Here is a 14211-nt window from a genome sequence, read left to right as displayed (position 1 = left end):
ATGTGTGTCTGTGTAAATCCTCAGCTGCCCACAGTTAAAATAGATGCAGCCAGACCTAGTGGAGGGAGATTTCTGCAGCATAGTTGTCAAGTGCAGTATAACATTAAATATAAAATAATATGCAAAGTAGTCGGGAAGCTTCAGAATGGAAAAGATGTGTTTATTACAAATTATGTGAGAAGACTGCAGTTCCCCTTTAAGTACCACACACATTGGGCCAGATTCACGTAGAATCACGGCGGCGTAACGTATCCAAGATACGTTACACCGCCGCAATTTTTCATCGCAAGTGCCTGATTCACCAAGCACTTGCGATGAAAACTACGCCCGCGGCCTCCGGCGCAAGGCGGGCCAATTCAAATGGGCGTGTGCCATTTAAATTAGGCGCGCTCCCGCGCCGGACCTACTGCGCATGCTCCGTTTCCTAACTCCCGCCGTGCTTTGCGCGCCGTGACGTCATTTTTTTGAACGGCGACGCGCGTAGCGTACTTCCGTATTCCCGGACGGCTTACGCAAACGACGTTAAATTTTGAATTTCGACGCGGGAACGACGGCCATACTTTAGACAGCAATACACTTGCTGACTAAAGTTAGGGCACCAAAAAAATTGACTAACTTTGCGACGGGAAACTAGACTAGCGGCGACGTAGCGAACGCGAAAAACCGTTGTGGATCCGCCGTAACTCCTAATTTGCATACCCGACGCTGGTTTACGACGCAAACTCCCCCCAGCGAGGGCCGCGGTACTGCATCCTAAGATCCGACAGTGTAAAACAATTACACCTGTCGGATCTTATGGATATCTATGCGTAACTAATTCTATGAATCAATCGCATAGATAGAAACAGAGATACGACGGCGTATCAGGAGAAACGCCGTCGTATCTCATTTGTGAATCTGGCCCTAAGTTCCTGATTTGTGTCTAGAAATGATCTTTATGTAGTAGATTATAGAGTACAAACAAACATTCACATCAGCCCCTCCCAAGAGGAGCTTACGATCTCATTTCTCTATGACAGACATCACATTTTCAGGCAAGTTCATTCAAACATCTATTAACTTACCAGTATTTTCTAAGATCAGGGAGGAAATCAGAACAGACAGAGGAATTTATATTTATTTGATGGGATATGAATTTAGAATCCCGAGTGCCTTAGAGAATGAACCTCCACACACACATATTGCAAATTATACTATATGGTCACAAAATTAATACAGATTATTTGTTTTTAGCTTTGGAAAAAATTCCTTCGCCTGGCCTACAACTTTGTTGTCCTGTTTGTTCCTTGGGAGATGAGAATAAAGAAGATAGAAAGTAAGTGTATTAAATTGATTTATCAACATATAATATGATTTGTATGAGCTTGGCCAGCCTTGGGAAATGTCATCTTAGATGGGTAGGGGTTACCAACTTAAAAAAGGAGATTTATTCTACACTGTGATTACTGTAAGCAACTTTTTCTTACCACCATACTAATTGATAGCACACAGAGGGGTCCATTTATATTCAATCATATTTTTTTGATTTTTCAGGAAAACAAAAGTCATCAATATATTGACATTAAATAGTAGACATGTGCAGAACCGAAAAATTTGTTCAGATTTGTTTTGGATACATTCCTTATATTTTGGAACTAGTTTAGTGTGGTTTGGGAATTCATAAAAAAAAATTTCGTTAAATTTGCTTTATTAATTTTGCTAATGAATTCCAGATTTTCACAACGATTCAAATTTGGATCGGTCGAAAAATTCTGTGTGAAGAATAGCTGGTTGTTAAGCTGTGGGCCAGGAAGCTGGCCGCTAACGTCTTTATCAACCAATGACTCATCAGCTGTCAGCGGTCTTCCCCACTGACAGCTGAAATTCTGAAAAAAGACAGCGTAAAGGGGGCTTCCAGATTCCAAGATACCCCCTGCCTGCCGACCCCCACAACCACCGCCCAGGGTTGTTGGGAAGAGGCCCTTGCCCCCATCGAAATGGGAACAACATGCTTTGGGGAGGGGGGGTACCCACTTTAAGTGAAACAATGAAACAGAACAATTCTATTAAATATAGTGCCTGGAGGGTCCCCTTAGTCTACCTGTGATTTGGCGCATCTGTAGCATGTATAAAACATGCTGCAGCAAAAATTTAATTTCCAAAGAAAAAACGAGCCAAGTCACATTTAAATTGACTCGCGGTTGCAATTGCCGGCTCCCGGCTAATTACTTTTTTTTTAAATGGCGTACCCCCCTAAATCCATACCAGACCCTTATCTGAGCATGCAGTTTGGCAGGCCAGGAAATCTGCCCCCTCCTGAACCATACCAAGCCACATGCCCTCAACATGGGGGGGTGGGTGCTTTGGGGGCGCCCTAAAGCACCTTGTCCTAATGTTGATGGGGACAATGGCCTATTCCGGACAATTCTGTGCGGTGGTTGTGGGGGAACTGTGGGCAGGGGGCTTATCAGAATCTGGAAGCCCCCTTTAACAACTCATATGAGTAAGCACTTATTGATAGTGCGAAACATCAGCTGTATGCCCCTGTCTTTGCTGTGATGTGTGGTGTTTGAATACTTTTACCAATAAAAGGCAACCGAGCAGGTTTTTCCAGAGTGCGGCTGTCCAAAAATGTCTTTCTACAATTGCTTTGTGCATTGCCGGCACCTGGGTTTCTCTGAGAGGATACGGATTCATCCACATACCTAATTGGAGCGGTGACTTGCACCCCTACTCATTCAACAAAAAAAGTGTCAAAAATAGAGAAAAACAGTAGTCAGTTATTGACAAGTCCTGTAATAAAGTAAATAAATAAAAAACAAATGTCCCCCATGTAGATCCATCTCACACCGCTGTCGGTTTCATGCCAAACCTGAAAAAGAGAAAATAACCTCCGACCTCGTCGAACGCTTCCTACGGACTGCCTCCTCCTTCTCCGTCTGAAATTTCTTATGTAGGTAAGAGGGGGGGCCACCTGGTGACCCCCTTGTGACATCATCAACCCAGCATGTACCGGTCGGTGATGTCCCAAGGGGGGGTCACCCGCTGATGTCATCGGGTGACTACGCCCCTTAGCTATTAAAGAAATTCTTCACACAGAATACGAATCAGTCAATCATTTTTTAATTCTAATTGTTCTGAAAATTTGGAATTCTTTAAGAAACTGAACAAATTTTAAAGAATTATAACGAAATTCATTACTATCTGTTACTAATTCATTTGGAGATTCAGGTGCATCCGAATACGCTAAAATTTGTCCAAATTTGTATTTCGACCAAAATAAATTACACATGTTTATTAAATAGGTGTGGCATAAATTCCAGTTTAAAATCAGATTCATGAAAACACAATTTATGACTTGTTAACATAAACAATACCTACAGTGTCTATGAAGTAAGATCTCATATAGTATGGGTGTCCAACCTGTGGTCCCACACAAAATCGTAAACTTTCTGAAGCCAGATCCACATCTATCACCCCTTTCCCCTTAGTATACTTCTTATTCTGTTCCCTTTTCTTATCTCTTCCCAATATCTATCTACTTCTTTATTTTATTATGACTTTTTTAAATGTTGTATACAATGTGCCCTTTATAAGATAATAACTTTGCTAAATGTCATATATGTATGTTAAAACTTTGGCATTGTTTTGTCTTATACCGGGTTTTTCATTGGAATTTTTGCCAAAAAAAATCTTTATTGAAAAAAAAATCTCTCTTGAGCTGCTTTTTTATTTATTTTTTATTTTACCTAAACTGAGGCTTTAGCATGCACTTATTGTTTACATTTCAAACTTTCTGAAATATTTGATGTGATATTTTTACATGTAGATTTAGCTTCCACAGCCTAAAAGCATCAAACAACCTATGTTTTCTCCATCAGGTCACTTTGGATCAGGTGTTGCTTCATACTTTATATTTTTACGATGGTTATTCGGCATTAACATCGTCCTCACAATACTGACTGGAGCTTTTGTTGTATTGCCAGAGGTAAGATCTCATCTTCATACGCATGCAGTACACAAAAAATGTAAACTAATAATCCAAGTTTTTTTTTTATTATTATCATTAAATAAAAACATCCAGAGACAACCTAGATCACCACAATTATTTTATATAGTAATGTCAGCACATATATTTACTGCTACTTAGAAACACCAGTAATCTGATGATATATTGGTGTTGTCCACATACAGGACACCCGTTGATTTATTATATTGTGTCTTGACCACTACTTTGTAACCTCTATAAAAGCCATAGAGCATTTATCAGCACCGCCGTGGCAGATACCTATAAGCTTTGACAGATGTGAGCTCCATACTACCGTTCTCATCAACTGATGGATAGTTCTAGTATCAGTGTGCCCTTGTGGTAACAAGTCTTGTTACCGAAGGCAACTTTTGTATGCACTCCTTGTTCTCTCAACGAGCACTGACGTTTTAAGAATAATGCCGCGTACACACGATCGGTCAAACCGATGAGAACGGTCTGATGGACCGTTTTCATCGGACCAAACCGATCGTGTGTAGGCCCCATCGGTTATTTATTCATAGGTTAAAAAAAAGCAATCTTTTTTTAAATTTAACCGATGGATTCCTAACCGATAGAAAAAAAAACGAGTTTGTAGGCACGTCCATCGGTTAAAAATCCACGCATGCTCAGAATCAAGTCGACGCATGCTGGGAGGCATTGAACTTCGTTTTTTTCAGCACGTCGTTGTGTTTTACGTCACCGCGTTCTGACACGATCGTTTTTTTACCTGATGGTGTGTAGGCACGACTGACCATCAGTCAGCTTCATCGGTTAACCGAGGAAAACGGTCCATCAGACCGTTTTCATTGGATGGACCGATCGTGTGTACAGGGCATAAAGGTTACAAAAAGGTAGGATCTCTTGACATGAGTCTTTGACCAGTCATTCTTCCATGTGTAGTCATGTATTCATGCAAGGAAAAGGAACACCATGGGCACAGGTGTGCACAACCTATTGCATTAGGATGTGCACCCCAAAGCTCAAACACACATGCATGCGTGTGTATGTGCGTATATATATATATATATATATATATATATATGGCACAAACACTCTTATAAATAAATATAAACAAACATTTTAAAATTTATTAAAAATTGGACGGTGTTTGGGTGTCAGTAGAGCAGTGGACGTGTCAGTGGGGCAGAGATTGATGTTAATGTTAAGCGTGAAAAATCCACGCAGCCCCCATAAAAGGTAAAAAGTGCAAATAGTGCAGACAAATATGCGTAATGCCCTGTACACACGATCAGTCCATCCGATGAAAACGGTCTGATGGACTGTTTTCATCGGTTAACCGATGAAGCTGACTGATGGTCAGTCGTGCCTACACACCATCGATTAAAAAAACGATTGTGTCAGAACGCGGTGACGTAAAACACAACGACGTGCTGAACAAAAACGAAGTTCAATGCTTCTAAGCATGCGTCAACTTGATTCTGAGCATGCATGGATTTTTAACCGCTGGACGTGCCTACAAACGATCGTTTTTTTTTCTATCGGTTAGGTATCCATCAGTTACATTTAAATAAAGATTGCTTTTTTTAACCTACGGATAAATAACCGATGGGGCCCACACACGATCAGTTTGGTCCGATGAAAACGGTCCATCAGATCGTTCTCATCGGTTTGACCGATCGTGTGTACGTGGCATAAGTGCAAAAGGATGGATTTACCATAACTTTCTATCCAGGGGATATTGGTCACCCAGACAAATAAAGAAGGTGGATATCATCAGAAGGGACAGAGACAGCAATACAAATCAGATGGGGGTTGTAACCCATCCCCAGTCTGAAACAAAAAAATATATTTTAGATATACTTTAAATACAGACTTCACACATGATGATATAGGATTCTCAAAGCACAATGGATTTTCTAAAGAGGTAGCGCAGAGGAACTGCTTTCAGACATTCTGTACTTGGTTGAGAGTTTTACAGAAAGAGAGGGTGAAAGATCGCTGCTGTAACTCATTTCATTGTATATTTAAAGGGGTTGTAAAGGTATTTTTTTTCTTTTTTTTAAATAACAAACATACCATACTTACCTCCACTGTCCAGTTCGTTTTGCACAGAGTGGCCCTGATCCTCCTGTTCTAGGGTCCCTCTGTGGCTCTCTTGGCTCCTCCCCACAACAGCTAACCCCCATTCTGGGAAGCGCTCTCCCAAGGGGGTTAGCTTGTGGGCGCGCTCCTGTGACAGCCATAGCCGCCGACTATATCACTCAGCCCTGCCCCCCGATGTGCCGTGTCATTGGTTTGATTGACAGCAGCAGTAGCCAGTGGCTGCGCTGCTATCAATTTCCAATGACGAGCTGTCTCAAGCTGGGGGAAACCATCGCGGGACCGCACCCACGGAGTTTTGTGGCTCAGGTAAGTAAGACAGGGCGGGGCCGGGGGCCGAAGAGTGCAAGGTGTTTTTTCACCTTAATACATAGGATGCATTAAGGTGAAAAAACATGAACCTTTACAACCCCTTTACGTTCCATCTGCATCTTGTAATATTGGGCTTATAAACAACAAAGGGGCTAAGGAAACCCTGAAAAACATGCTAAAAGACCTGAGAGTGCAATCTGCTGGCTGGCTGTGAAAATACTAAAAAGTAATATTCATATTTGATTGACGCAAAAATATGTTTTAAATTGTTATGTTTTTTTTATAACTATGATACAAAGAATATACACAAAACCACAGTATGTACATTCCTTAAAGGACTCTTCCTCACCCCCATTTGACAGTGCTGGCCCCTGGTAAATGGCTTCTGAAGCCCTCAGCACTATAATATGGGAGGAAGAGGGTCACATGCCCCCTCTTCACCTAAAGTACTGAGAATTTCATAGAGATCAGTTGGCTACAAGAGGTGATGGAAGGGGAAATACATATCAGCAGTGCAGAAAGTGGGTTTTTCAGCAACCCTTCTTGCTTTGCTCTGGATGGGCAAGGTAAAAGTTCACTTTACCACTTAAGACCCGGACCATTATGCAGGTTAAGGACCTTGCCCCTTTTTGCGATTCCACACTGCGTCGCTTTAACTGACAATTGCGCGGTTGTGCGATGTGACTCTCAGGCCTCGTACACACGGCCGAGGAACTCGACGTGCCAAACACATCGAGTTCCTCGGCCAGTTCAGCCCTGAAGCCGCCGAGGACCTCGGCGGGACGAGAGCTCCCATAGAACAACGAGGAAATAGAGAACATGTTCTCTATTTCCTCGCCGAGCTCCTCGTCGGCTTCCTCGGCCGAAAGTGTACACACGACCAGTTTCCTCGGCAGAATTCAGCCAGAAACTCGGTCGGAAGCTGAATTCTGCCGAGGAAACTGGTCGTGTGTACGGGGCCTCAAACTAAATTGGGTGCCTTTTTTCCCCACAAATAGAGCTTTCTTTTGGTGGTATTTGATCACCTCTGGGGTTTTTATTTTTTGCGCTATAAACAAAAATAGAGCGACAATTTTTAAAAAAAATCAATATTTTTAACTTTTTGCTAAAATTAAATATCCCCCAAAAATATATAAAAAATAAATGTTTTCCTCAGTTTAGGCTGATACGTATTCTTCTTCTTATGTTTGGTAAAAAAAATCGCAATAAGCGTTTATTGATTGGTTTGCACAAAAGTTATAGCGTTTACAAAATAGGGGATAGTTTTATGGCATTTTTATTAATATTTTTTTTTTACTAGTAATGGTGGCGATCAGCGATGATTTTTTTCATGACTGTGACATTATGGCGGACACATCGGACACTTTTGACACATTTTTGGGACCATTGTCATTTTCAAAGCGAAAAGTGCTATAAAAATGCACTGATTACTGAAAATGACAATGGCAGTGAAGGGGTTAACCACTAGGTGGCGTTAAGTGTGCCCTAAGGGAGTGATTCTTACTATAGGAGGGTGTGGCTGTAGGTGTGACGTCACTGATCGTCGTTCCCTATATCCGGGAACAGACAATCAGGCCCCATACACACCATAGAATCTATCCGCAGATAAATCCCATCAAATGGGTTTCTGCGGATAGATTCTATGGTGTGTACACTCCGTCGGATATTTATCCGCGGATAAATCTCCCCTGGGATGGATTTCCAGCAGATGGATATTTGCTGACATGCTCAACAAATCCATCTGCTGGAATCCATTCCAACGGATGGATCCGCTCGTCTGTACAGACTTACCGGATCCATTCGTCCAAAGGGATTCCCCGCACGCGTCGTAATGATTTGACGCATGCGTGGAATTCCTTATATGACAGCGTCGCGCCCGTCGCCGCGTCATAATAGCGGCGACGGCGCGACACGTCATCGGCAGAGGATTTCAGCGCGGATTTCAATGCGATGGTGTGTACACGCCATCGCATAGAAATCTTCTGAAATCCTCGAGAGGATTTATCCGCGGATACGGTCCGCTGGACCGTATCTGCGGATAAATCCTCTCGTGTGTATGGGGCCTCAGTGTCACTGCCACAGAGAAGAACGGGGAAGGTGTGTTTACACACACCTCTCCCTGTTCTTCAGCTGCTGTGACCGATTGTGGGACACCGGCGGCGATCGGGTCCCGCGGGCGCGGTCACGGAGCTTCAGACCGGGTCACGCGCGCGTGCGACCCACGGCTGGGCTCTTTAAGGCGAAGTACAGGTACGTGCCTGTGCCCAGCCGTGCCATTCTGCCGACGTATATGTGCAGGAGGCGGTCCTTAAGTGGTTAAGGCAGTGTTTCTCAACTCCAGTCCTCAAGGCGCACCAACAGGTCTTGTTTTCAGGCTTTCCATTGTTTTGCACAGGTGATTTTATCAGTTTCACTGCCTTAGTAATTACCACAGCAGTTTCATCTGAGGGAAATCCTGAAAACATGACCTGTTGGTGCGCCCTGAGGACTGGAGTTGAGAAACACTGGGTTAAGGGGAATGTCTAGTTTAAACCATAATGGAGATTCCCATCTCAGGAGCCTCCCTATTAGTCAGTGAGACCAACCATCACATGAAATGGTCATTAAGGAATTTTACAGGAAAAGTCAAGATTTGAATACAGATCTCTTGTCCCTATCTCCCTATGTTTTTCGAACACGATAAACTCTGAAATAAAACCATATAGATATTGTAAGTACAGTATATACAATTATTTATATGTACAAAGTTTTTTATTTACCTTGTATGCCACACATTTCTACTTTTGAGTGTTTTTTTTTTTCATTTTACCATGTTTTTCTTGCCACGGCAGCTAATACTTATATGTTCCGTTATCAGATCCTTGCTGGAGCTCCATTTGGAAGCACTGTTAACAAGAAAATCCCTGACAAGGAGTTCCCATCAGCACAGGACCTGAACACCATCTGGTCACTTGGGGCAAGGATTTCATTGTCAAGTTTAACTGATATATAATTTGTTAGCATATTTAAATAGCATGGTCTCCTTCTTAGCTATACATACTCATTATCATTACATAGTTAGTCAGGTTAAAAAAAAGACACAAGTCCATCTAGTTCAACCAAAAAATAAATAAATCATACAATCCCATATACACAATCCATCACCCACAGTTGATCCAGAGGAAGGCAAAAAACCCCAGCAGAGCATGATCTAATTTTCTTCATCAAGGGACAAATTCCTTCCTGATCCTCCAAGAGGCAATCGGATTTTCCCTGGATCAACTTTACAGGTTATGTGATATGGCCTCCTCAGGTCTCAGGGCTTCATTGCATACACAGATATATAGAGAAATGTCAAATAAGCTAGAGACATGTAAATTTTCGGCTTTTCTCTTTTTCTGATAGGACTTTGTGTATTTTCCAGGGTTATCTCCAATACTCTGTACTATTTTATGGCTACTATGGCAGAGAAAGGAAAATTGGAAGCGCTGGATACCGTCTGCCGCTGGCGTACTTTCTTGTTGGGATGGCAGTCTTTGCCTACAGTTTCATCACACTGTTAAGAAAGTAATATAATTTTTCACCTCTATTGAGTGTATATAATAATCCCAGAAAATGACATCTGTGTATGCAGTTTAGATTCTTTACACTAAACACTACGGGGCTGATTTACTGAAAGCAAATAGGTTGTTTATTTTACAAGGGATTTTTTTCTTAGTTTAGTAAACGTGGCAAAAATGTACTTTGCAAAGAATACCTACCGTATTTATCGGCGTATACCGCACACTTTTTTGCCCTGAAAATCAGGGCAAAATCGTGGGTGCGCGGTATACGCCGATACCCGCTTTCCCGCGCCGAGTTTTGAATACTGCGCCGACATATGCCGAGCGCAGTACACTCGGGTATAGTCGGGCAGTCTCGGCTCCTTCCGCGCTCAGGACGTCAGCGCAGGTAGCCGAGCATTGCCGACAATACACGAGTGTACTGCGCTCTGTATATGTCGACGCAGTATTCAAACTCGGCGCGGGAAACGAGCGGGGAGGATGCGAGGACGCCGTGAGGACGCCGCCGAAGAGGACGCCGGACCCGCCGAAGAGGACGCCGGACCCGCCGAAGAGGACACCGGACCCGCCAAAGAGGACACCGGACCCGCCGCAGAAGGACACCCGAAGCCGCAGAAGGACGCCGGACCCGCCGAAGAGGACACCCGAAGCCGCAGACGAACGCCGAACCCGACGGGGCCGCCGATGGACGCCGCGCAAGACACCAAAACTGTAAGTACAAAAACCACAAAAAAACTTTTTTTCCACAGGATTCGGGTCAACTTTGGGGGTGCGCGGTATACACGGGAGCACGTTATACCGCGATAAATACGGTAATTACAGGAAAATAGAAAAAACACACAATTGGATGATGAAAGTTAAAGTGGAACTTCAGTAATTTTTTCATCTTTCCATCTAATAAATCTTCTGCCCTTGTTGTTTTAACTTTGAACAGTACATTTTTTTTATTTTTTTTTGCCAGTAAATCCCTTATACAGCCCACTTCCTCTTTCTTGTCTGATCATTAGCCTAGGCTTATGACATCATGCACAGCTCTCACTCTTGTAAGAGTTTGCCAGGAAGGGAGGGGGGGTTAATCATAAGAGGGCCAATGAGAGCTGCTGAGCTTGAGGTGTGTGTCTGTGTAATTCCAGGAAGTGAACAGGCAGCAGCTTCAGCTGCCCACAGTTAGAATGGATGCGGCCAGACTCGGTTGAGGGAGATTTCTGCCACATATTTGGCAAGTACCGAATCACAGTATATATAAAATAATATGCAAAGTGGTTGGAGGAAAGCTTCAGAATGGCAAAGATGTTTTTATTATAAATTATGTGAGCAGACTGCAGTTCCTCTTTATTAGAGCCTCACCTTATTTACTAAGCTAAGGGAAAATTCCCTTGCAATGTGAAAAATCCCTTGTAGTGAACAGTATATTTGCCTTTAGTAAATCAACCCTTTTAACATTTAAATTTCTCTTAATTATTAAATGAAAACACATTCCATTGGTACACCAGGCATCACATGCTTCAGTCAAACCACCATTTGATAGCTATGTATTTTACTGTGTGCAAGTGTTAGATTTGATTAACTATAGGATGTATTGTAACCATTGCCATCAATTATTAGGGATTTGTTCGTGGTCACCCACCTGAGGCTACATGGCAGAAAGTGCCAGGGGAGGCAATGCACATTTTGCCTAAATGGTGCAATCCTCTCCAGGAAAGAACAGGAGCTCGGGTGCTCTCTGAATATATATACAGGCACCCAGCATGCCTATGGGCACCTCCCCTTCTAATTGGCTGGGACTGATTCTATAACAATGATGCTCATCTAAATGGTTTTCACCTACAATCTAGAACCTTCCTAGGTTGCTTATATATACAAGGACAGCATGAACAGCATCAAAGCACACTGAGCAAGCAGAACTAAACTATCACGGCTCCTGTTAAGCAAATTTAGCTAGCTGCTCCTCTGTTAAGTAGAGGGGCCAAAAACTATTCTAACTACTCTAGCGCTTAACTAGGAGGGTGCTACACTCCTGTTTAATGAATCCCACTAAGCTTGTATTTTACAATGGGGGGGGGGGGATTTAAGCACACCAACTGCAGAATTTATTTATGAGGGAGGACCAAAAACACTTAAATTTAAGCACACCAACTGCAGAAATTATTTATGAGGGAGGACCAAAAACACTTAAATAGGACCTGAAATTATCAACAAGATTTCTCCACTGCTCCCACCCCAACCCCATCTTCCTAATATGTTAAAAAAAAAACTCTGATTAGAAAGTGCCACCCTTTCCCCTTTGGCCAGGCAGGGGTCTAGCAAAATTATCTTTTTGAAGCTCAGAGTTAGCTGGTACATACGCATGCTGCATCTTCTCTGTTCTTGTCTGAATCCTGCTTTTTTACTTTGTTTTTGTATACATTAGGAAGGGTGAGGGAGGCAAGAGGAGGAATCATGTTCATCATTTTAGTTCCACAGATAATATCTTGGTAGTGAAATGTGGAAATAAGTGAATATACGCTGCCCTTACATATAAATATTTGAGAAGATATAACTTGGTTTTGCTCTTTGCACACAGTGATTTAACTTTTCCATTTATTTTTATTTTTTCAATAAATGCAACTACATTGTCCAAAAAAATTGATTATCTTTACAAGAATGGCAAAGAACTCTAGGCTGAGCTTGGCAAGTGCATCGGATGAGAACTATACCTTCTGTTGGAGAATCTTCTGTGCATGGGACTATCTCATTGGGAATTCAGAAGCTGCCGAAAGTAAAACTGCTGCCATAGTTAACAGCATTAGAGTAAGTACCGGTACTTTGTTGGCATAAGACAGTTACTTTCTCAGTACCTTATTAATTTTCTAGCATTTACAATAATAATAGCACTGGCTAGTTAACATGCATGTGTAGCACTATTCTTCTATCTCTCTCTGTGACTACTGAGGTATGATGGGGCCACCTGTATAGTGTTTAGGAGTAGAGTCTTAATAATCAGTGTGATCGGGACAGGCTCTTTAAAGCGGGAGTTCACCCATTTAAAAAAAAAAAAAAAATCTCCCCTTAGCTTCCTGCTCGTTCGGTCTAGGGGAATCGGCTATTTATATTAAAATATGAGCAGTACTTACCCGTTTTCGAGCTGCATCTTCTTCCGTCGCTTCCGGGTATGGGTCTTCGGTAGCGGGCGTTCCTTCTTGATTGACATTTTCCCCAAAGCCCACCAAAGCAAAAAATGTAAAAAAAATAAATAATAAAAAGTTTTTATTTAAAAAAAATAGTAAAAAATTATAAAAAAAAATTAATTGTAAAACTAAAAAAATAAAATAAAAATTAACTACTGACACCAATTTCTGCCCTACTGACACCGTCCATTTCCCTACTGATATATATAATATATATACACACATGCAAGTGGTGTTTGAGCTTTGGGGTGCACACCCTAATGCAATAGGCTGTGCACACCTATGGTGATCGGGACAGGCTCTTTAACCACTTGAATACTACTGAGGCTTTTATACCACCTCAACACCGGGCCTATTCTGGCACTTCTTTCCTACATGTACAAATCATCATTCTATTTGCTAGAAAATTACTCAGAACCCCCAAACATTATATATGTTTTTTTAACAGACACCCTAGGGAATAAAATGATGGTCATTACAACTACTTTTTATCTTGCACGGTATTTGCGCAATCATTTTTCAAGCGCCTTTTTTTTTTGAAAAAATAAATGGTTTCATGAATTGTAAAATAACAAAACAGTGAAGTTAGGCCAATTTTTTTGTAAAACATGAAAGATGATGTTACGCTGAGTAAATAGATACCTAACATGTCACGCTTTAAAATTTCGCACACTCATAGAATGACGCCAAACTTCGGTACTTAAAAATCTCCATAGGCAACACTTTGAAATTGTTTACAGATTACCAGTTTAGAGTAATAGAGGAGGTCTAGTGCTAGAATTGTTGCACACGCTCTAACGCACGTGGCGATACCTCACATACGTGGTTACTTGTGCATTCGCTTCTGAGCGCAAACTACCGGGGACAGGGGCAATTTAATTTTTTTCTGTTATTATTTATTATTTTTTTTACTTATTTTTTTTTTACACTTTTTTGATCACTTTTATTCCTATTACACTCACCTCTCCCCGTTCTTCAGCTCCTGTGACCCGATCCCGGGACACTGGCGGTGATCGGGTGCGTGGGTCCCGCGGACGCGGTCACAGAGCTTCGGACCGCTTTGCGCGACCCACGGCTGGGCTCTTAAATGCGACGTACAGGTACGTGCCTGTGCCTGTGC

At 42.1% G+C, this 14211-nt stretch overlaps 1 protein-coding gene across 1 annotated transcript in view; it reads left to right on the top strand.

Moving 5' to 3' along the window:
* The window catches only part of TMC3 (transmembrane channel like 3), a 109459-nt gene that overhangs the window by 39765 nt on the left and 55483 nt on the right, over positions 1-14211 (top strand). Inside the window, exons 4-8 of the mRNA XM_040342554.1 lie at positions 1234-1315; positions 3861-3967; positions 9240-9338; positions 9786-9928; positions 12567-12714. Of these exons, the coding sequence (XP_040198488.1) occupies positions 1234-1315; positions 3861-3967; positions 9240-9338; positions 9786-9928; positions 12567-12714 (579 nt within the window). The remainder of the gene's footprint in view (positions 1-1233; positions 1316-3860; positions 3968-9239; positions 9339-9785; positions 9929-12566; positions 12715-14211) is intronic.

The sequence above is a fragment of the Rana temporaria genome, chromosome 3 (genome assembly GCF_905171775.1).
Source record: "Rana temporaria chromosome 3, aRanTem1.1, whole genome shotgun sequence".
Lineage (NCBI taxonomy): Eukaryota > Metazoa > Chordata > Amphibia > Anura > Ranidae > Rana > Rana temporaria.
Note: the sequence above shows the minus strand (reverse complement) of the source record. Positions and strands in the feature narration are given on the sequence as shown.